The 24,674-nt window shown below is 31.7% G+C and overlaps 1 protein-coding gene across 5 annotated transcripts; it reads right to left on the bottom strand.

Moving 5' to 3' along the window:
* Positions 1-52: 52 nt before the first annotated feature.
* Positions 53-13,053, bottom strand: LOC127736066 (phospholysine phosphohistidine inorganic pyrophosphate phosphatase-like). Of its 5 annotated transcripts, XM_052246566.1 has the most exons (7): positions 12,921-13,053; positions 11,589-11,776; positions 9,949-10,102; positions 6,601-6,664; positions 5,805-5,897; positions 1,158-1,249; positions 53-296 (listed from the first exon to the last, which is right to left on the bottom strand). In XM_052246566.1, the coding sequence occupies exons 1-7, from the start codon at positions 13,025-13,027 to the stop codon at positions 209-211; spliced, it is 786 nt and encodes a 261-aa protein (XP_052102526.1). In that variant the 5' UTR covers positions 13,028-13,053; the 3' UTR covers positions 53-208. The 5 variants fall into 5 exon arrangements, with proteins under 5 accessions (XP_052102526.1, XP_052102528.1, XP_052102530.1 ...); XM_052246568.1 differs by lacking the exons at positions 53-296; positions 1,158-1,249 and adding an exon at positions 1,260-1,306; XM_052246570.1 differs by lacking the exons at positions 53-296; positions 1,158-1,249 and adding an exon at positions 1,487-1,537.
* Between the last annotated feature and the right edge of the window lie 11,621 nt (positions 13,054-24,674).

The following is a 24,674-nucleotide window of genomic DNA, read 5'->3' as shown; positions in this document are numbered from 1 at the left end:
ATAGCCCCCAATACCTAGTAAGATATTAGTTCTATAAGAAAGAGACACAAAACTGATTACAAAGTGAGATCATGGTAAAGACAAGCAATTTAACATGCACACACTTCTTCAAATAAATTCTGATAAAACAACTCTTTGTAAGCCAAATGTCATGTTATGTCTTTTCTCACATATATATAACTTAAAAGTAATGAAAGTGTTTACTGCATCATGATTGTAAGATAAGGTCTATAGCTTGTGCTAAATTATCCACGTAACCATCTGCCTTTACTGTTGGATGGTTTTCATCAGATGGCCTGAAATAAATAAAAAAAAGTCAAGTTTAAAGACTTGTTAGGTAAAATACTAACTTTCTTCAATGCAATTCCATCCTTAACTATTTGAACTAGAGGCTCTAAAGAGACTGTGTCGCTCACCTTGGTCTATGTGCATATTCAACATTGTAGAAGAGAATAGATTTTATGATAAAAATCTCGGTTTTGTTGATCTTGTATTGCTGATCATTTAGTCTGTTTACTTTCTCTCTATCTTCAGTTTTTGCTCAAAACATAAGAGGGTAAAAAAAAATTCTCATTTAAGGTCAATCACTCCTATAAAAAGTGACAGACTACTAACTTTATCGACAAAATTTGACTTGTAAGTATCATTTCTGTGACCTAAAGTGTCTATCTATTATAATTTTAATCATATGAGGCAAAAAACAAAAAAAATCGTAAAAATCGTCATAATAGGGCAAAAACTCCATTAAGGAGTCTTTGGACGATTTCCTCCATATTTGTCTTAATTGTAGATCTTGTCTTGCTGATCATTTTTGCTTATTTCAGTTTCTATCTATCTATAGTTTTTAAGATATAAGATACAAACGCCAAAAATTGGTAAAATTCGTCATCAAAGGTCAATAACTCTAATAAGGAGTCGACTGACGATTTCCGCCATGTAGACTTATTTGTAGAACTTGTTTTGCTGATCGGTTTTGCAATTTATAGTTTCTCCCTATCTATTAAATTTTTCGAGATAATAGGCAAAAAGGAAAAAAAAATGGTAAAATTTGTCATTTAAGGGCATTAACTCTTATAAGAAAACGTCTGATAGATTTGATAAATTAAAACAATGTAAACCCTTCAATGCTAACAAGCACTTTGATTATTTTTAATTACCTGTATTTTCCAGTACGGACTTGTACACCTCTCATGCCACATGACTGAGCCCCTCCTACATCATTTACAATGTCATCACCAATCATTACTACCTATGACATAAAATTCAAAGTCTAAATATTAATACATGTATCACCAATCATTACTACCTATGACATGAAATTCTAAAAATCTAAATATTAATACATGTATCACCAATCATTACTACCTATGACATAAAATACAAAGTCTAAATATTAATAAAGTATCTCCAATCATTACTACCTATGACATTAAATTCTCAAAGTCTAAATATTAATACATGTATCTCCAATCATTACTACCTATGACATAAAATTCAAGGTCTAAATATTAATACATGTATCACCAATCATTACTACCTATGACATTAAATTCTCAAAGTCTAAATATTAATACATGTATCACCAATCATTACTACCTATGACATAAAATTCAAAGTCTAAATATTAATACATGTATCACCAATCATTACTACCTGTGACATAAAATTCTCAAAGTCTAAATATTAATACATGTAAATCATGGGTATTGTAATGATTTTTAATATGTATACCTATTAGGGATGTCAACTCGTTGAAGATTTACTAATCGAGTACTCGTTGGATTTACCGAGCGATACTCGAGTACTCGCTCGGAAAAAACATCTACAAAATGGAAACACAAAATCATACCCATTGTGGGACGTTGTCTTATGGTGGTAAAATCCTCAACATTATTACCCAAGACTAGATAATAGTCCAAGGAATTTTATACCATAATTATTGCGAACCCAATGAAAGTTTTCCACAGTGCCATCTCTATCTTGACCAGGTATTTAAACTTTTGCAAGTTCACCTGTCCTATTGAATGAATACAATAGCTATTTTTCTCTGTGTAGTTTATTCACTGGGACCTTTAAATTTCTTCTAAGAGAAATCTATCACGCATTGATTAATTTACCTGAACAAAAAATTTAACTCTCAATGATAAAAATATATGTACCAATACTAAATAAGGACACACAAAACTATATGTGATGTTGATTTATTCAATATCTATAATAATTTAGTAGGCTTCTAGAATGTATTAGGGTAAGTTGTCTGCATTGGCTATTTGCAATATTAGCCATAATAAACTGATCTACTTTATTTGCATTATTCACCAATTTTTACTAAATTGTCTACAGCTTTTCATAATTTTGTTCCAATGTTTTGACATTAAATTTTGCTATGTTCCTATGAAAATTTGTGACTTTCAAATTATTTTTTTTGTGTTGGACAAAAAAAACTATGAATGTGACAATGCTAATATTTACTCTTATTATCCATTTAGACTGTACTTGTACTTCAATGTACATTTATTCTAATCAAGCTTAAAGGTTTGTGAAAAAATGTCAAAATAAATAATCATCTCAGACATAGATTTATAGAAATAAATTATAGCATATTTAAAAGTCAGGAAATGCAAATAAAATCCTGTTAAAACAAGGAATTATTTGAATCTGGAATAATTTTGAATTCTAGAAAATTATTTTGAAATTCATTATGCAAACTAACCCAACTAAATAGGGTTGGCCATGCACACTTGGCTGAGGTTCATTTTACTTTCACTAATACTTCAGTATGAACTAACTAATCTCTCTTAGCCAAGCATGCATGGATAACCCTCCTTAATTAGTTTTCATCAAGCATTTCTTATATATTTTCTAGAATTCAAAATTATTCCAGTTTCAAATAATTCCTTGTTTTTACAGGATTTTATTTGCATTTCCTGACTTTTAAATATGCTATAATTTATTTCTATAAATCTATGTCCGAGATGATTATTTATTTTGACATTTTTTCACAAACCTTTAAGCTTGATTAGAATAAATGTACATTGAAGTACAAGTACAGTCTAAATGGATAATAAGAGTAAATATTAGCATTGTCACATTCATAGTTTTTTTTGTCCAACACAAAAAAAAATAATTTGAAAGTCACAAATTTTCATAGGAACATAGCAAAATTTAATGTCAAAACATTGGAACAAAATTATGAAAAGCTGTAGACAATTTAGTAAAAATTGGTGAATAATGCAAATAAAGTAGATCAGTTTATTATGGCTAATATTGCAAATAGCCAATGCAGACAACTTACCCTAATACATTCTAGAAGCCTACTAAATTATTATAGATATTGAATAAATCAACATCACATATAGTTTTGTGTGTCCTTATTTAGTATTGGTACATATATTTTTATCATTGAGAGTTAAATTTTTTGTTCAGGTAAATTAATCAATGCGTGATAGATTTCTCTTAGAAGAAATTTAAAGGTCCCAGTGAATAAACTACACAGAGAAAAATAGCTATTGTATTCATTCAATAGGACAGGTGAACTTGCAAAAGTTTAAATACCTGGTCAAGATAGAGATGGCACTGTGGAAAACTTTCATTGGGTTCGCAATAATAGCTCAGTTACCACATGTACTAATTATGTAAACTGGCAATGATCTAATCAATGATAAATAAACATCTATAGAAAAATGATTACTCAAACAATAGTATTTGGGAATCGTAAAAATACAAATTTAATGATCAACAAAGGGGAAATGATTAGAACTTACTGATGTCTTTAACCATTTTCTGAGGGTCAACACAGGCTGCAACGAATTTGTTCTTGTTTAGAAATATTATCTTCTCAACTAGTCGATTTCTCAATTTTGTTACATAACTAACCGTCCTGCTGATGAAAATATTTGCTCTGACGGTACAGAAGGGGTGGATTGACTAAGACACAATTAGCTAAAAGTGTAAGCCTTGGAAAGGTGCTCTTTTTCATAGCCTACCTATGTTCAGAGGAATTTTAAATGACAATTAAACGAAAGCATTCGAAAGTTCAAACGTATTTTAATTTTGATCAATTTTGATTAATATTTAATTTCCCGGGAGGCACTCTTAATAAAAATATTATTTCTTTAAGAAGGCAACAACATTCTAACAGGAAACCGATTAGTCGAGTATCATTTTGGTATTCGATACTTGGTACTACCGAGGGATACTCGAGTACTCATTGACATCCCTAATACCTATAGATAATGAAAATTGATCAATCATTATTAGTTACCCTACATCAATTTTCAACAGACATTTTTCTTTCATTAACAATTCTTTTGCTAAAATCTTTTAAAATTCAAACAATAACTCGCAATAAACTTTTAAAACATTATTGTAACATGAATGGTAATTTTTCCTTTGATCTTCGAGTGAGTTAACTTGGGTTATATTTAGAGGAGTGTGTTAACTGAATGCATTCTTAGATATTGCACTCTCTAGTCCTGCCGTGTGTAGCTTGTCATAGGAAAAACAAAAAATGGGAGGAGCTAAGACCAGTGCTCTTACTTCAGTTTCAGAAGTGGTTATTTCACTGTCTAGCTCCGCCTCCACCTCCTTGGCCTAGTAAACAATGAAATCAATGACCATAAAATGTCCTAATAAATTTAAACAAAATGCATACACACCAATATGTTCAAAACAAATTCGGGAAGTGGGTGAGGGGGTGTCTTAATTACCCCAACACTAGCCAAACTTGTAAACTTAACCCTAAAAATTGTTCCCTATACTTGAAACAAACAAATGCCCCAAGAGAGCTACAAAAAGGAATAATGTGGTCCATAAACGAAGAGGCCATATTGATAAATTGGTGAACGCTTGTTTTTATTGTGTCAAAATAAATATTCTAAAAAATTGTCACTGGATTTTGAGTGGTTTCATTTCCTCCACTTTTTAAAGGTATATCTCCGTGAATTGAGCATGCTTAAAATATATATCTCTGGACCTTACACAATCAACAGCCCATCTATCGGTCATTTTCATGGAAAGGAAGAATACCTGCACAATAAGTTTTAAAAACATGTTATCTTCTAAAACTACACGTACTTTTGTATTGAAAGCAGACAGCATGGCATACATCTAACAAGATTTTGCATCTATCCCCTCAAGAATTTATGCCCAGGGAGGGGAGGGCACTTCAGTAACGCATAAATTGCTCTCTGGTCTTTTAACCTTGATGAAAGTATCACAACAGCTAATCATTTACATGTTCATCTATCATTAAATCAAATCCTACTAAAAAGTTCATTTTCTGAAGATAAGAGACGTTTTGTCATAGAAAGTGCCACTATTTGATTGACATATCTAATTCATGAAAAGTACAGTTAAGATTTACCTTTGACTTGTGTCATCGCCCATTAATGTTACAAATCATATATAGCCATGCCTTACTCATTAACATATTTCGTTAATTCATAAAAGGCGTGCTATATATATAACATAAATAACATTTTTAACGCAAATTATGTTTAATTTCTGACATATCACACTTTAACTACTAATAACTGGTATTGTACAATTAATCCATTCATTCAAAAACAGCTGGAGACAGAAGCAAGACCCTTAGGCTTTTGTAAGTATGAATTTATTTTGGCACATGCCCTGCTAACACTACTGACTGCTTAGTCATGGTCAAGTAAATGGATAATTATTTTTACTAATTGATCAGTTTGGCTACATTTTATATACCAACTGGAATTTGTTAAAAAAGATTGTTGAGTGGAAAAGCAGAACAGGGACATTTGCCATTAAGTGACAGAGATATTCCTACTTACACTCTCTGCTGGTTGTCCCAGATCTTGGAGTACTGCACCAAAGAAGGACTTGGACGGCTTACCAACAATTTCTGCTTCCACATCACAAGCATACTGTAAGGAAACAAACATAAATCAAGTTTCAGGTAAAAATTATTTCATACTTTACACTAATCAAGTTTTACACTGAGCATACACTTAAACTTTTAATCCTCTGAGAATTTTTTATAGTGTTGTACAATGTTAATAATGCTTCATATTGTGTGTTAAGGGAGATAACCTAAGTTTAGTTAAAAGTTTTAAATGTAACTTTTGTTGCTGAAATTAAATTAAAATGTATTTTTTTCTATTTCAAAATTATCTACAGTATGTTCATATTTCCTTATAAATGTTCTGTCATGTTTGTTTTAACGACCTCAATAAGCCATAAACTGGTCGAAATAAGGTATTGTATTGAATTGTATTTGCAGTACATTGTCTTCTTACACATGTTTGAACAATTCTAAATCTGTATTTCTATTGTCCTGTAAAGAAGTAATATCAGAGGATTAAGTACAATGTTTCAGTAATTTATCTATGTGTAAGCTTTATAAAGTCCAAAGAACTAACAACTATCAAAAAAGAAAAAAAGTATGGTCAAACAGAGAGTGACTGGAAGGCAGATTTGAAAATCACTTTACTTATCATTTCAACTCATCATGAAAAAGTTCCATTCCAAAAATCAAATCATTCTTTAATACAGAAGCTGAGTAAAATGTAACAAAAGTTAAAGGTAAATGCAGTATACCACCCACTCAATAAGTGGTTGAGATGTTACCTCAAGTGCTTTTGCAAAAGGTCCAATATCCAATATCAGGTCTGAGCCTTCCTTGTAATATTTCCTGCAAAATATGAATTGAAAAACTATAACTCTATACACATAAATGATTAATTAAATCATTTTTAAGATTTGAGTCTGTCTTCATTACTTGCGTAAGTAGTTTTGATTGTAGGTTATCAATTTCCTCAACATTTTCATCAATATACAATTTTTTATTTGTTCTTGCAGCATACTGGATGACTTTAGGGCTTTATTAAGTTGAAATATAAAAGATAAATGTGGATAGTGTCCACATGTGGACACAGATGATGCCCCTGCTTGCATATCATATAGTTATAAAGGGACATAACTGAAGAACGGTGAAAGTGACTCTACTCAAATTTTCGTACTTAATCTGTATTATGTAGTAATAAGCATTGTGTATAAGTTTCATAACATTTGGTTGAGGCAAACTAAAGTTAGAAAACAGAAACAAAAAATTTGTACTTGATCTTAGTTTTGTGGTAATGAATATTGTGTATAGGTTTCATAATGTTTGGTTGAGGCAAACTTAAGTTACAGAATGGAAACAAAAAATTTTGCAATCTTTCGATTTATAAAGGGGCATAACTCAATAATGGTTAAAGTGACACTACCCAAATTCAATTTGATCTGTGTTTTATCAGTGGAAGTCAAAATTAAACATTGCATTGTATAAAGCATTGATTGTAGTTGATTCAACTATAATCATGGACAAAGGAAGATAACTCCAATTTTAATAAAATGCTCCGCAGGGCGCAGCTTGATACGACCGCAGAGGTCGAACCCTGAACAGTTGGGGCAAGTATGGACACAACATTCAAGCTTGATACAGCTCTGAATTTGGATTGTGATTAAATATTTGACACAGCATAGGTTTCTGACACAGAATGAATGTGGTCTAAGAACTTAAAAATTTTAAATTGGACATTCACCTATTATGGTCCAATATCCAAAATCTAAATACATGGTTAGATTCAGTATATCAAAGAACCCCAAGAATTCAATTTTTGATGAAATCAAACAAAGTTTAATTTTGGACCCTTTTGACCTCAATGTGGACAAAGTTGATAACGGGGCCCAAAAATCTAAATACATGGTTAGATTCAGCATATCAAAGAACCCCATATATTCAATTTTTGTTGAAATCAAACAAAGTTTAATTTTGGACCCCGATTTGGACCAACTTGAAAACTGGGCCCATAATCAAAAATCTAAATACATGTTTAGATTCAGCATATCAAAGAACACTAAAAATTCAATTTTTGTTAAAATCAAACTAAGTTTAATTTTGGACCCTTTGGACCTAAATGTAGACCAATTTGAAAACGGAACCAAAAATTAAGAATCTAAATACACGTTTAGATTCGGCATATCAAAGAACCCCAATAATTCAATTTTTGATGAAATCAAACAAAGTTAAATTTTGGACCCTTTGGACCTCAATGTGGACCAATTTAAAATCGGGGCCCAAAATCCAAAAACTTAATACACGGTTATATTCAGCATATTAAAGAACCCCAAGAATTCAAGAATAAAACCCCATTGAAATTGATCAAGAAATAAGCAATTTATAAGAAGTATCTTCTTTTGCACAATACTGTGCAATTGAATATTTCTTGCTATTGCGCAAAACTGTACAATTGACAATTTCTTGCTATTGCGCAATATTGTGCTATTGGATATTTCTTGCTATTGCGCAATACTGTGCAATTGAAGATTTCTTGCTATTGTGCAATACTGTGTAATTGAAGATTTCTTGCTATTGCGCAATACTGTGCAATTGAAGATTTCTTGCTATTGTGCAATACTGTGCAATTGAAAATTTCTTGCTATTGCACAATACTTATTATATAAAAATTTACACATCCTGTTTGGTGTGTATCTCCTACCATATCATTATTATTTGCTTTTAAATATAAATCAGAAATAACCAACTTAAAATGGAAAATTTTAAAAGAAAAAAAAAAGGAAAAAAAGAAAAAAAAAGAAAAAAAAAAGAATCCCCCCCCCAAATTTTTTGAACCCCCTTATGATTCATCACCCCCAAACTCAATCCCAGCCTTCCCTTTGTGGTATGGTACCTTGCAGTACAATTTCAGAGAGATCCATACACTTGAACACAAGTTATTGTCTTGAAACTAGAAAAATGCTTATTTTTGGCCCCTTTTTGGCCCCCAATTCCTAAACGTTTCAGGCAATTACCCCCGAACTCAATTCCAGCTTTCCCTTTGTGATATGAAACCTTGTAGTACAATTTCAGAAATATCCAAACACTTACACACAAGTTATTGTCATGAAACTAGAAAAATGCTTGTTTTTTGCCCCTTTTTTGGCCCCTAATTCCTAAAATTTTGAGGCAATTACCCCCAAAATCAATTACAGCCTTCCCTTTGTGATATGGAACCTTGTGGTACAATTTCAGAGAGATCCATACACTTACACACAAGTTATTGTCTGAAAGTTACAAAAATGCTTATTTTTGGCCCCTTTTTGGCCCCTAATTCCTTAATTGTTGGTACCATAACCCCCAAAATCAATCCCAACCTTCCTTTCGTGGTATTGAACCTTATGGTAAAATTTCATGGAGATCCATTCACTTAAACTAAAGTTAGAATGCGAAAACCAATGTGTCTTCGGACGACGACGACGACGACGCCAACATCATACCAATATACGACCAAAAAATTTTTAATTTTTGCGGTCGTATAAAAATTACTTGATATTTAGAAGAAAATAAAAAAATTGTAATTTTTCCATTTATAAAGGGGCATAACTCTAGAACGGTTAAAGTGACGCCACTAAAATTCAAACTTGATCTGTGTTTTGTGGTTTTTCCATTTATAAAGGGGCATAACTCTAGAACGGTTAAAGCGACGCCACCAAAATTCAACCTTGATCTATGTTTTGTGGTAATAAGCATTGTGTATAAGTTTCATAACATTTGGTTGAGGCAAACTTAAGTTAGAGAACGGAAACCAATTTTGGGCATACGTACGTACGTACAGACGGACAAGGGTAAAACTTAATGACCCCACTGCTACGGCGGGGGCATAAAAATTTATTAAAAACACAAAAAATGAATAAAAAAGACAAAAAGATTTGTGAGCTATGGCTCACTAATGATTACCCCTCTTTAAGTACTTGGCTAACAGGAAGTCAAAGAAATATGAATCTGAAAATACATTACATGGTAAAGCAGATTCACATGAAGCCTGACAACAAACTGGCAGCTCTTATTTGTAATCAATCTAATGATAATTTTCTACTTTTTTACTTGTAGAGTAAACATTTATTATAATTCATGTACAGTGGGGATATATTTACCCTCCTCCAAGAGCAAACAGAACAGGTTTTTCTAGTGACATGAGGAGTTGGAAAGCTTTGTTGAGATTCTGATATGAAAAGTTGTCTGTAGCATCTCCTAGTACAACACAGTTAGGGTTCTCCTGATTTATCTCACGAAAATCGGACAGGGCATCTGTAAAAGAATTTCATATGTTACCTTACTGGAACAATGTAGTTTTGTCCATAACAGTAAACCTTGTGATACTGTTTTGCATGAGTTTTGTTGTGACTTGTAGTTCAGTTTTGTTATGAGTTACAATTGAGGTTTCTTGTGCTTTACAAATGAGATTTGCTATGAGTTGTAATTGAGTTTTGTTATGAGTCACAATTGAGTTTTGTTATAAGTCCCAATTGAGTTTTGTGATAAGTCACAATTGAGTTTTGTTGTGAATTGCAGTTGAGTTTTGTTATGAGTCACTATTGAATTTTGTAATAATTCACTATTGAGTTTTGTAACAAGTCACAATTGAGATTTGTTGTGAATTGCAGTTGAGTTTTGTTATCAGTTACACTTGAGTTTTGTGAAGTTGTAATTGAAATTTTCTTATGAGTTATATTTATGAATTTGGTTATGAAATACTGCTTTGAAATTTGTTGTGAGTAATAATATTGAGTTCTGTAATGAGACATTATTCAAAATTTTAATTTGAAATATAGTTCTGAGTGTGTTATCATGGTTATGATGATGATGATGATGGCTGGCTGGCTGCTTAACGTCCAGCGGCAAGTTAATATGCATATTCAGGACGAGAACATGTTAATGTAATATAAATATGAACCCTGCTTTGTACTAGACCAACACACTGAACCGGATTTTTACATGCTAGTTCACAAGGTATCAGTCTGCAGGAAGACATATCACCTTACCCGGACACATTATTCTGACTCCGAGCTGACCAGTCTTTGCTCTTACTCTTTAATGCCGTGTGCTTGGCAGAGAAGCAGCAAATACCAATTTTAAAGTCTTTGGTTTGACCCTGCCGAGATTGAACCCACAACATCCCGCACTCGAGGCGAACACGCTACCACGAGACAACCGAGGTGGTAGGTGTGTTATGGGTTATAATTCAGATTTTTTTAAGTTACAGTTTTGTATGAACTTAAGTTTTGAGTTGTGTTAAATTATGCATTATCAGTTCAAGGTTTTTCTTGATTTTGTTACAAGTTTTTTTGGTCTTGGTATTAATAATTTTTTTTCAAGATAGAAGCAATTTTGAAATTTGTTTGAGTTATTGCTTCCATCAACAATCCATACTGTTCCAACTTATTTTTCTACTGGATTTATTTTTGCTAGTAGAAAATAAAGTGAACATAAATTGTTGAAAGTATGTAAAACTATGATATTCAGTATAAATATCTCAAGAATATATGAAATTTGCTAAATAAATCACTGCAAAGTTGGATAGAAAGGGCTAAAAGTGTAATCTATATCTTCTAAATTCAGTAGGTAGGCTTTCTTATGTAATCTCCCATCCTTTTTTTTAAATTGACAGTGTAAATCATTTGGTGAGATTTACTTTGTATTGTGATATTTTAAAGTTCAATTTTTATACCTATATTTATATAGTTGCCATTTACATGTAATATACTATTAATTGCTTGTACTAGACAAAATATACCTGGATTTACAAGAAGATGTGGCCTGAGCCCTCTAGACTTCAAAATTTGGCAACAAGCTGGTATTGGAGGAAATACATCATCTTCTGTCATAGAAAAACCAATACTGTGCAACTTCTGTAAAAGTTTATGTCTTGTCTTGGTCGTTTCATTTGTACAAAATCTTACTGGAATTTTACTGTCCTTTAATCTTAAATAAAATACTAAATTAAAAGCTACAGGCCTAAACAAATCTGCTTGAATCATCATTGATGATCATGGAAGACAAATTATTTATATATAATATATAAAATCAATAAGCAAAGTAAACAAAATAAGGAAATACAGCACCCTTTGATTCTTAAAAGCTATATGATAAATCAAGTATGTAAACAATTTAAGTTTAATAATAACTTTTATGTACATGTTTTGCTTTGAGTGTGTTTATTTTAAGCTGGAAAGAACAGCTGTAGGTAGCTGATCTCTGAAGCTGTCAACAGGAGTGGTTTCAATGATGGTTTGAGGGAGCAAGTTCCATTGTATAATTGTTCGAGGGAAGTATGACCATTTGTATGTGTCCATGGAAGTTTGGATATGTCTGTATGTCTGTGTAATTGTATGGTTTTGTCTTGTTCTGTTGTCGTTTTGCTCAAGAAAATGCGTTGGAATGGCTACAAGACAGTGTATCATTTTATAAAATAAAGATCAATTAATTCTCAATGTCATATTAGAAATTTATGAAAATAAAAAGGGAGCTTACATCAGTAAATATAAACAATTCACCAAAGTTTCATGAGAATTGGTGACAGCATTTTTGAGTTATTGTCCGAAAACTGGAAAATCACCCCTTTTTTTAATGAATAAAACCCCATAACTCAGAAATGTAAAATGTAAAATTTATAAAATTCTAAAGGGAGCTTACATCAATACATACAAACAATTCACCAAAGTTTCATAAGAATTGCTGAAATCATTTTTGAGTTTTTGTCCGAAAACTGGAAAATCCCCCCTTTTTTTATGAATAAAACCCTGTAACGTAAAATCTTAAATTTATAAAAAAACGAAAGGGAGCTCACGTCAATAGATATAAACAATTCACCAAAGTTTTATGCAAATTGGTTAAAGCATTTTTTAGTTATGTCCGACATGTTGACGACGGACAGACGGACAGACAGACAACGGTATACCATAATACGTCCCGTAAGTGGGCGTATAAAAAATAAGTCTAGTTATAACTTATAATATAGGCAAGTATTGTAAGACTATACAAATCCTTGATATAGGCCTACAAGTTCTTATTCTTTTATCTATTTTCAATCAGTGTAGATCGTTACACTTATTTCATCTGTTCATACCTTTTAATAGCTTCGATAGAACCTTTAATTGGTTCACTTGCACCGCTCTCAAACAGAACACCTGTAATATCTAACAGTACACCTTTAACATTTTTACACCAGCTCATTTTTTGTTTTTATTTCTTACTTTCAGTTTTTAAGGTGTAGTGAATATTTCTAGTACAGTAAGTCAACTTAATAAAATGTTAATTTCATGCACATTTGGGTAACATTCACATGCAAAACAACACATGACAAACAAAATTGGAATTTTTAAGAACAAGTGTGCGTAGCAGTCATAGCATTAATCGACAGTGGTTAAATGGGCACACAAATTCCAATAAGATAGAAAACTAAATGTTAATGGACGACGGTTTCTCTGAGTGGATAGGATTAATAACTTTAAGGCCGCTTGACTACGTATTATTGAATACCAATATAGAAGCTTTATCGTTTGTCCTTACATATAATGTTATAATAGTCTTAGTTATACTGCAGAAATTATATCCTCTTACCATATTTAATTTTATCTACACTATTTCGTGAAGGTTACATTTTTTTAGTTGGATACTAAATCAGAATAAAAATTATGCATAGTGATACTGACATTTATTATCAAAAAATCTCGTCTCGCACCTGTGACAACAGTCTGTTAGTGCAATATATCCATTTGGATTCGTATTGTACGTACTGGTATTATCTGAGAACATATACAATGTTTCCATATCCATTTTTGGATGAATATTTCACAAAAGAGGTGCATGATCAGATATATATTTTTTGTTTTACCAGTTATCGTTCTTTGTACACACATGTTATAACAAAGTTCTTCACAACATTTTGTATACTTTCAATTGGAATACTAGATTTTATCTCATATAAACGATAACTTAAACCTGTGGCTGTTGGCTTACTATCTACTAATAGTCTATTGCCACAATAATAAAAATGATGACATTTTCCATCGTTCACAAAACATCAGAGGATAAATTGATTGTCGTCTGCTTATCGTCCAGTTACAAACATTCAATGGATATCCAGAGATACAATTTTATTTCATTTTTCATAGATTTTGCTCACTTCAATATAAATAAGAAGATGTGGTATGAGTGCCAATGAGACAACTATCCATCAAAGTCACAATGTGTAAAAAGTAAACAATTATAGGTCAAAGTACGGCCTTTAACACGGAGCCTTGGATCACACCGAAAGGGCCCCAACATGACTAGTGTAAAACAATTCAAACAGGAAAACCAACGGTCTAATCTATGTAAAAAACGAGAAACACTTATGAACCACACAAATAAACGACAACCACTGAACAACAGGCTCCTGACGTAGGACAGGTGCATAAAAATGCAGCGGGTTTAAACGTTTTAACAGGCGCCAACCTGAATCACCCTAACCCGAAACAGTGGTGTAACATTACAACATAAAAATACACAAGTTCTGGTGGATGGTCACAAGCACTTGTCTCAGAAAAAATCACATCTCTATACCTGAAAGTTAGGTTAAGGTACATAGATATATATTTTTTTTTTGAGACAAGTTCGTGTGTGAATGATGAATAAATGACAGGGAATTCAACCTTACCAATATAACTATTATATCGCAGTGATATAATTATTTGTTATCGGTATACTCTGGTTTGTTGTTATATATTATATTCATATTTGTATAACAGATATATATAATTTTCATCCATTTGTATATCATTCTATTCTACTATTCTAATGATAGTGCAGTGCAAGTGCATGGTGGACACTCTTCTGTAATAATTTGTTTTTTCTAATAGATTGGATTTGAGTAGGCATTCATATTTTCCCGCGTTTGTTATAAAACGTTCTTGAGATACTCTTCCGCATGCGTTAACACAAATTTTCGGTATTCTTGATTTTGTTATTTGTTATTGATATATATATTTCTCACGACAAAACATGTTCATATCATTTATCTATGTTCTTAAAAATCATTTTCATGAATATTTATTGATGAAATTAATATATAACAAGCGACAAGGAATGTTATTTTGCACTCGATAATATCCGCGTAATTATACGGTTATCAGTCAAAAACGAATGTCTGTGGCAACAATACACCAGAATGCCCTTACGGTCATCCGCTGTAAAAACAAGTAAATATACACTGCACGAATAAGTTTGACATATGACACAATGTAAATAAAAAAGATGTTTCAATGTCAAAAAGACAACTTTAACCTAGGACAAAATGGCGTTAAAGAAAGTAACGTACACAGGTAAATTTAGATATAATAATTTTGTTGTTAGGAGTACAGAAACATTTTTTTACAAAATAAATTTGTTGTTCATAGTACGAGTACAGAAGTGAAATCTTTTTCGTCATACTAAATACTTATCAAATGTGGTACATATTAAAAATAGTAAAACGAGATATAACACAAAATAAGTAAACATTGAATAACAGAAATGCATTACAAATTGTTTCAACAGGTCAAATTAACACGAAAATACGATTTGAGAGTACTCGCAGTTACTGAAAGCTAGTTAAAAGCCAAAAACAATAATACTAAAAAATCATGCATCAGAGACTAAAATCTATTAAAACACATTCCAGGCAGGGATTTAGTGTTTTAACGCCATGGACAGTCAAAGAAGACATGACTTGTGCCATGCCAAAATAAAAGTAACGACAGGCAGTAGGATAGTTATGATTTAACCTTATAATAAATATGTATGATGTTATGTATAGATAAAACAATTTCTAAATAGAAAATAAACGTGGATGTGTATATATACATCCCAAAAAAACATTCGAAAAGAATACACATTTAGTTATGTTATAATTTATTGATGACAAAATCGATGTTAGTGCCAATGAAAACAATATTCAAAGATGTTATTACAACATTAATAAAATAACCTTTACTAATAAGTTTGTTTAAAGGTTCGATAAGTTTACAGGTCTTTTCTAAATATTGTTTCAATGTGATGAAGAAAGGTCTTATAGTGACAATAGATTGTGTCATTAAAAAAGATGTTTTGCATTCCTATTGTTGTTCAGAATATACTCAAAGTGTATAACTCGGCAGCCTAGTGAATAGTTTTCGTTTTAAGCCAGACTTCAAATATTTGAAAAGTTCATGCAAAGCACTGACTGGGATACTGACTAGGGTTTCAGATTAATATACAAGAAATGTCCATGTTATTGTGGTATGATTGTCAATGGGACAACAATGAGCAATACCCATACCGTATAGTTAGCTATAAAAGAGCCAAGGCCTAAATAATTCAATCAAACAAAATAACAACAATATATACAAAACAAAAAACAAACAAAAACTGACAAACGTTCAATATTTTTTATGACATATAGCTAACTACTAGTATATCAGTAACTATCATGAAAATCAGGCGATCAATGACACATTTCAGACAATCTCAATCAGCATTTTAAGTCCTTTGGACATTTACTCCTTTGAAAATGATTTTGTTTAAAATTTGAAAGAGAATTAATTTATTTTACACGATGATAAAATCCGAGCAAATACTTTTAATCATTTGATAAAATACACAATCGTCAGCATATGTTTAATGAAACAATGACAGAAATCAAAATTGTATTTCTTCCAGCTTTCTGAGAAAAATCTAACATACGCTATTCAAAGATGTCTGTCGTAATTTAAAGGATGATAATGTGATTTAATATGCAGTCACATCAAATTTTAATTTGTCCAATGTTTTTCAGTATAGTACAAATGCCACTTTTCAAATGGATTATGTCGTCAGAATTATCAGCGAGAAGAACTTGCCACTATACATCATGTACTGTGTTTCAACCATAGACAAAGCCGATGAGGAAAGGCATTAATAATTCGGAGGAAATTATCCAATTGAAAAGTGGCGTTTGTACTTTGTATTAAAAAGATATTATTTTGCTACAGATTTTACAATTTGCCATTTTGTATTTCTTTGTTCAAGTTAGTTGTACTCAATCGGTGATCTCCTGTTAGCAGCTTGCCACGAATGCGAGAGGCCGGATCAATTTGATATTTGCTGCTTCTCCGCTAAGCACGAGCATTTTGTGAGCTAGAGCAAATACTGTTCGGCTCGGGTTCAGCATACTGAAAAACGTTGGACAAATTAAAAGGAGGTTATGATAGATAATTACCTTAACCATAGATGGAACACTGATCAACATTACAAGAAATCCCATCCGTTCATATGACAACTAACTCGATGATGATGATATCCACTGGCAAATATTACATGCATACCATGACGAGTAATTTGAGTATCAGCACTACATCGTACTAGACCGATACAGTATGTTAAAGGTTTTTTTAATAGCAAATGTATTGTTTTACAATATATGTGAATTTTATAATTTGTATAATTGTGCAACGACCGTGGTACTCTCCTTATGGTGGATAGTTGTTTCATTGGCAATCATCACAAGTCATCTCTTTATTTTTATACTATCTTCTTTGCAGAACTTATCTATTGGATGTATCGTTAAGTTGTCAGATGCAATGGTTTTCTCTTTAATCACTAGTCAATTCATTTTTAATTGAAACAATTCTTTAGATTTACTTAAAGCAGTAAACGATTTAAGTTAGTTTTTTTTTTAGATTTAAGCTTTATATAATATATATATATCCATTGGGATAATTTCAATACTAGTAGTGTAAATACATTTCAGTTACAGTCAAGACGAGAACTGCATATTAATTAAATTTCATATAATTTAGTATGTATTGTCTAAATATTTTAAAATAACTGATTTTTATTAACCATGTTTACAAGAACTAAAGTTTCTGAAGTCTTGTTGACATTTTTAGCCAATGATTTTAAATCAAACGGGCCTTTCAGAATTCAAGATTTTTCCACTAATGCAATCCTGGATTTGTTTATTCGTTTTTATTTGATAGACGTAGATCCATTTGATTTTATATCCACGTCATTTGGTCTCTAATTGAAAAGTGACATTGCCAATCATACCACATCTTCTTATGTTTATAACTCTTGAAATCACCTACATTTGTTTCTGTAGTATTAAACATACAACCAGCCTTAACAACATTACGTTGAACTATATAATACTGCATTAAAACGAAATTGCTATAATTTGACAATCTTATTGAAACAGTGTCTTATGTACTATCTTAAATAATGGCTCCCTATCAAATCATTTATTATTTGTGTTTCCTCTTTTTCAATTAGATAACTAAATATCAATCAATCAGTCTCTTCCATTAGTAACCGACATTAAACTTTTCACTGTGCTTCACAGAATTAATAGAAGTAATTTGTATCTGACAGTTTATGTATTAATAACGGGTTGCATTGCTTATACAAATTTTTTTTCTCTCTTTTTATATGAATCATCAAATTATATTGTTCCATTATCTAAAACAATTTCGTCGAGAGGTGGTGTTTTGATCTTTTAAAAGAACATTATATTTATACAGTTCTGTATTATTTATTTACTTGCACTTTTTTTTCAATTTTGAAAATGAAGGATGTATCCTTGTCACGTTTTTTTTTTTTTTAAGTTTCCCATGATATTTTCTAACTGTTCTTTCGAGGTTACTTGTTCGTATTGTTCGATCTCCAGCTATCTGTGTGGTGTTTAAGTACTAGTCTTTGTCTTTACGTCGTTTCTCTTTCCCATGGCATTGTCTGTTTTAATTGGACTTCTGACTTTTAATTACCTCCCTTTGGTATCTTCTCTCTGTCTGTTTTAAGGATATGCATTTATTATTTTGTCGAAGAAAATCAAATTACTTATTATTTGATTGTTTAAATTTAATTTTTTAAATACGCTTTATGATAAAATATATACCCACTTTTGTTATTCACGATATTTATTGTTCGTTTTTTATCTTGATTTGTAACAGATTTATGCGGTTTGAACATCGGCAAACTAAATATATGTTGCCTCTAATTTCTTAGTTTAAATGCAAGCGACTTCATTTTTCCCGCAGAAAATATAACTTTTTCAGTGTTTGGATCTTAAAAAGCATATACATCTATTTTCATTATTCTGATGTACTAGTATTTAAATACGCCATCCATGAAAAATATTGTTATATACCAAGAAAAAAAGTTAAGCAACATATAGTTTAATAAAAAAATATTCTATTAATATTTCCAAAAAGTTAAAATAAGTTTTATCGAGTTTTGTTGAGTAAAAATTGCACCTTGTGGTTTATATAAATAAGAAGATGTTGTATGAGTGCCAATGAAACAACTATCCATCCAAGTCACAATGTGTAAAAAGTAAACAATTATAGGTCAAAGTACGGCCTTCAACACAGTGCATTGGCTCACACCGAAAAGCAAGCTATAAAGGGTCCCAAAAAGACTATTGTAAAACAATTCAAACAGGAAAACCAACGATCTAATCTATTATATGAAAAACGAGAAACGAGAAACACTTATAAACCATAACAACAAACGACAACCACTGAACAACAGGCTCTTGACTTCGGACAGGTGCATAAAATGCAGCGGGTTTAAACGTTTTAACAGGCATCAACCTTCACCCTAACCTGAAACAGTGGTGTAATATTACAACATAAAAAGACACACAATAAAATATCAATTGAAATGGCTTAACTCGATCAAAAAGATATACACAAAAACAAGTAAATATACACTGAACGAATAAGTTTGATCTAGTATGACTCAATATAAATAAAAAAAAATGTTTCAATGTCAAAAAGACAACTTTAACCTAGGACAAAATGGCGTTAAATTAAGTAACTTACACAGGTAAATTTAAATATGATAATTTTGTTGTAAGGAGTACAGATACATTTTTTACAAAATAAATTTGTTATTCATAGTACGAGTACAGAACTGAAATCTCTTTCGTCATACTAAATACATGAATAACAGAAATGCATTACAAATTGTGTCAACAGGTCAAATTAACACGAAAGTACGATTTGAGAATACTCGCAGTTACTGAAAGCTAGTTTAAAACTAAAAACAATTAAAAACAAAAAATCACAATCAGCAATGGACAGTCAAAGAAGACATGACTTGTACAATGCCAAAATAAAAGTAACGACAGGCAGTAGGATAGTTGGGATTTCACCTTATAATAAATAATATGTTTGATGTTATGTATAGATAAAACAATTTCTAAATAGAAAACAAAACGTGGATGTGTATATATACATCCCAAAAACCATTCGAAAAGAACACAAATTTAGTTATGTTTTAATTTGTTGATAACAAAATCGATGTTAGTGCCAATGAAAACAATACATTACAACATTAATAAAATAACCTTTACTAATAAGTTTGTTTAAAGGTTCGATAAGTTTACTCGGATCACATAGTGATTTACGCGCTTTTAGTACAATATTACCGTAAAATTTAGGATGTGAAATACCATTTTTAATACGTTTTCTACAGGTATAGCCAAATTTACTAATCAAATCTTTGTACTTATGAAAGAATTTAGTAAATGTTTTAAGTAATTTATGGTAACGAAATCCCTGACTTAATAATTCATATACTTTATTACAATAATTTAGTCATTGTTATGTTTAGAAGTATAGTTAATTTTGAAACTTTAAATTGGATAAGTTTTTTGCTAAACGTTTTTAAATTTATTTGTTCAGTGTATGTTCACTGGTGTTAATATGTCCTTTGATTGAGTTAAGCTATTTCAGTTGATATTTTATAGTGTGTCTTTCTATGTTGTGATGTTACACTATTGTGTCAGAAAAAGGGTGAAGGTTTGGTACCATTAAAACGTTTAAACACGCTGCATTTGTTTGCACCTGTCCTAAGTCAGGAATCTGATGTTCAGTAGTTGTCGTTTGTTGATGTGTTTCATAAGTGTTTCTCGTTTCTCGTTTTTTATATAGATTAGACCGTTGGTTTTCCCGTTTGAATGGTTTTACACTAGTAATTTTTGGGGCCCTTTATAGCTTACTGTTCGGTGTGATCCAACTTGAAGGCTCCGTGTTGAAGACCTTACTTTGACCTATAATGGTTTACTTTTTTAAATTTTGACTTGGATGGAGAGCTGTCTCATTGGTACTCATACCACATCTTCTTATATCTATTAAACCTTACATTTGAATAACAATATCGAAATACCTTCAGTCGAGAGGACTGTATGTAACCTATGTTTTCTGTTCAACATGTATGTATCGCATTCATCATGTGCATAGCTTAGTTGGACTGTATAATTACCGGGAGTTGCCTCATCTTTTTTTAAAAAGATGGCTTTTAAAAAATGAACATTTGCCTATTAAAGCTTTTGAAATCAATCATGAATTGCAAATCTTCAAAGATTTCTTTCTGGAAGTTCATAACTTAGATGCAAAATATAGTTACCGCTCCAGGTTTCCCAAACATCCTGACAAAAGTCAAATGGATATTCATAGTTTAAAACAATATAATTCAACCTAGCTTTGATTTTTATTTCGAATGACAAAGTGCTTTTTCAGATGGATAAAACCTGCAGAAATTATACTAAGTTAGCATTGCATCATTAAGTTGGTGTAAATATTCCTTAGAATATATACTTGTTTCTAGTTGTGTATAATCCGTTGGATGTTGTCAATATGTTTACAGGAATGTGATACATAAATTGATAAGCATGTTAACTTGTACATGGCAATTTATCTTTCAAAAACATTTCTGCACTTCAATTTCCGTTTAAGCACTTTTGGAAACAAATCCAATTTATTTCCTTAATCAAATGTACCAATAACGATTAATGAAGAAATCAATATGTAAATTGCAGTGTGTTTCCAATTTGTTTTTAACTTGTTCCGTCAGAAACATTTCTTTTCCTAACCTGTTTAGAGGCAAGTTCCTAGATTTATTTCAATTCAAGGACGTTTTATATTAAAGTTATATCAATATTTTCCAAATAAAATGAGTATGTTATTAGAAATGCATTACCACAATATTGTTTCATGGAATTTTGCATATGTGTACCGTATCGCCTGTAGATACCAATATCGACCCTCGGCTCAAGGCGTCCACCATGGGATTATACATCAGGACTGATATGCAAGATGACGTCAGGAGATCTACATTGGCAAAGCTGTATTCCTTATAAAAATATCATTAATTAAGACAAAAAAAAAAAAGATTTGGGATATACGTAATTGGGACAACAGCCCAACAGCACACAATACCAACTTTATATGTGAGCATGTGGAATATTATTTTTGCAACGTCTATGCTTCCAAAGATATAGTAATTGATATTATTAACAAGTCGAAGTTTAAGTCGAAAATACTGGAATAAGGTGACAGATCAGTGTCAGCTGCTAAATTATAGTTCCTCTTGTCGTTTTCATGATGATGTCCTCTTCCTCATTTAAGACATCACCCAACGCTACCTTTCACCGAACATTTACTAGTCATTAGCAACACAACGAACTGGTAGCTACAACTCACCTTTCCCGCGCACCTAGCATTTTCTTTGATTAAAAGTGGGGTATTACTGTTCAATCCTTAGTTTCTGTGTTGTGTGTTTTTTAGACAGAATTTTTTTATGCCTCGGCAATTAAAGTTGGGGCGGGGGGGGGGGGGGGGGGGGGGGGGGGAGGGTATTGTATTACCCCTGTTAGTCCTTCATGGGTATATAGTTATTCCAGATAACTTCTCCTACAGTTTGAATGCTAGGAAGTTTTCACTTTGCTGGCTGTTTGTACATATTTTGAAGGTGTGCATGTGGTCAGGGTTTTGAATGTTATTGATATTTGCTCTTTTGGGAGATAGTTGAACTTTGTCATTTTTTTTGAGTATTTACTTGCATAAGAGGTGCATAGCGTTTCCGGATAACTCCTCCTACAGTTTGAATGATAGGAAGTTTTCACTTTGCTGGCCCTTTGCACGTGTATTGAAGGTATGCATGTGATCAGGGTTTTGATTTTTATTGATATTTGCTCTTTTGGGAGATAGTTGAACTTTATCATTTTTGGAGTATATACTTGCATACTTACAAGAGGTGCATAGCGTTTCTGGATAACTCCCCTAACAGTGAATCATAGACCTATGTGCTTCCATGCTCAACTTTGTGGATTTTAAAATAACTCTTTGCATCTGCGGGGGCATCATTTGTGTCTCCCAGACACAATAATATCTCAAAGAAAGTCCTACATTGACTTTGTTATAATACAGATACTTCAGAGTAGAGTGCGGGGACATCACTTTGTCTAGTTTATCATTGTGTTCCCTTCATGTTTTCTATGATTTCTTACTTAAAAAGAATCCAGTGTTTTATCAGCCTCACCCTTCTGCATCACGATTTGCAGTATGAAGAAAAGGAATAGGTAATGACTTTTCGACACACTTTTCTGTTAGTTTTGACCATACTTTGGTCCCTTTCGGAAAAAATACATAGGTCAGTAAAATAAGAGAATGGTTTGTTTAAAAAAAAGTAGTTACTGAAATGTTACAAAAAACTAGAAAATAACTAACAGTGTCTAATGAAAAACAACGAAATAACAGTTTCTAGACTTATCAACAAATATTACTAATGCAAATTTAAACACATGGATTTCTTTATTTCAGATCACAAGAAATATGAAACAACAAGGTCGTTATTTGAGTAAAGGATAGCCATGGACAATGCAAATTGAGAACCATGTTTCTTATTTTCCACCTATTGAATTATAACGCATAAAACGACAGTATAGATATAATTTGCCTTATTGAATGACATCTCTTACGAAAAAAGTTCCAAAACAACAACAATGCGACTATATAATATTTTATTTTCGTTAGAAATTAGTATGACATTTATATACATCATGACGAGAATCAATTCGGTATTGGTAATAAATATTCTTAAATTTTAATTGAATCTGCCTAATAAAACAATCACTTATTTTGTTTATACCTAAGTATAATATTGTTTCCACAGTTTTTACTATATTGAATTTATGAGATGTAAATTGGATAAGGACAGGACTATATGTTGTTTTTTCCATTAAAACTTATCATTAAAAACTAGCAAAACCGCTTGTGGCTATTAAACACTGAAGGACGCCGACAGTAACAACCGAACGATTGATATTAACACAATGCAAGTGAAGTGATGTGAAAATAGCACTTTATAAATCTAGTGCGTAAAGATCAACCTTCATTAGGAACAATGGAAAGTCGAGGATGCATACATATTTGAGGAGCCATATGACCGTATTACTGTGCGTTTGTTTATTCTACATTGGCTAGAGGTATTGCGGGGGGTGGGGGGTTGAGATCTCAAAAAACATGTTTAACCTCGCTGCATTTTTGCGCCTGTCCCAAGTCAGGAGCCTCTGGCCTTTGTTAGTCTGGTATGTTTTTTAATTTTAGTTCATCTGTATGTTTTGGAGTTTAGTGTAACGTCCATTTTCATTGAACTAGTACACATTTTTGTTTAGGGGCCAACAGAAGCCCGCCTCCGGGTGCGGGATTTTCTCGCTGTGTTGAAGACCCATTGGTGGCCTTCGACTGTTTTATGCTCTTTGTTCGGGTTGTTGTCTCTTTGACACATTCCCCATTTCCATTCTCAATTTTATATATGGACATGCCAAGGCTCCGTGTTGAAGACCGTACTTTGACCTATAATGGTTTACTTTTATAAATTTTGACTTGGATGGAGAGTTGTCTCATTGGCACTCATACCACATCTTCTTATATCTATATACATAATAGGCAAAACCATCAAAATTGAAAATTTGCAAGGGAATTGGAACCATAGTTTCTTATAAATTCCTAAATTTATAATCGGTTAATTTCATCACTGTTCATAATATGTTATAAAAAAT

This window comes from Mytilus californianus, unplaced genomic scaffold (assembly GCF_021869535.1).
Source record: "Mytilus californianus isolate M0D057914Y unplaced genomic scaffold, xbMytCali1.0.p SCAF_3, whole genome shotgun sequence".
Taxonomy (NCBI): domain Eukaryota; kingdom Metazoa; phylum Mollusca; class Bivalvia; order Mytilida; family Mytilidae; genus Mytilus; species Mytilus californianus.
The sequence above is the reverse complement of the archived record's forward strand: the minus strand, read 5'-3'. Positions and strand labels throughout refer to the sequence as shown.

Bases quoted from the DNA above. Each gene is read 5' to 3' on its own strand.
- LOC127736066 (XM_052246566.1), bottom strand. From the start codon at position 13,027: ATGAGCTGGTGTAAAAATGTTAAAGGTGTACTGTTAGATATTACAGGT. The intron at 10,103-11,588 runs GTATATTTTGTC...ATTCTTTTACAG, and splicing joins ACATCTTCTTGTAAATCCAG to ATGCCCTGTCCGATTTTCGT. The intron at 5,898-6,600 runs GTAACATCTCAA...GTTTCCTTACAG, and splicing joins CTTTTGCAAAAGCACTTGAG to TATGCTTGTGATGTGGAAGC.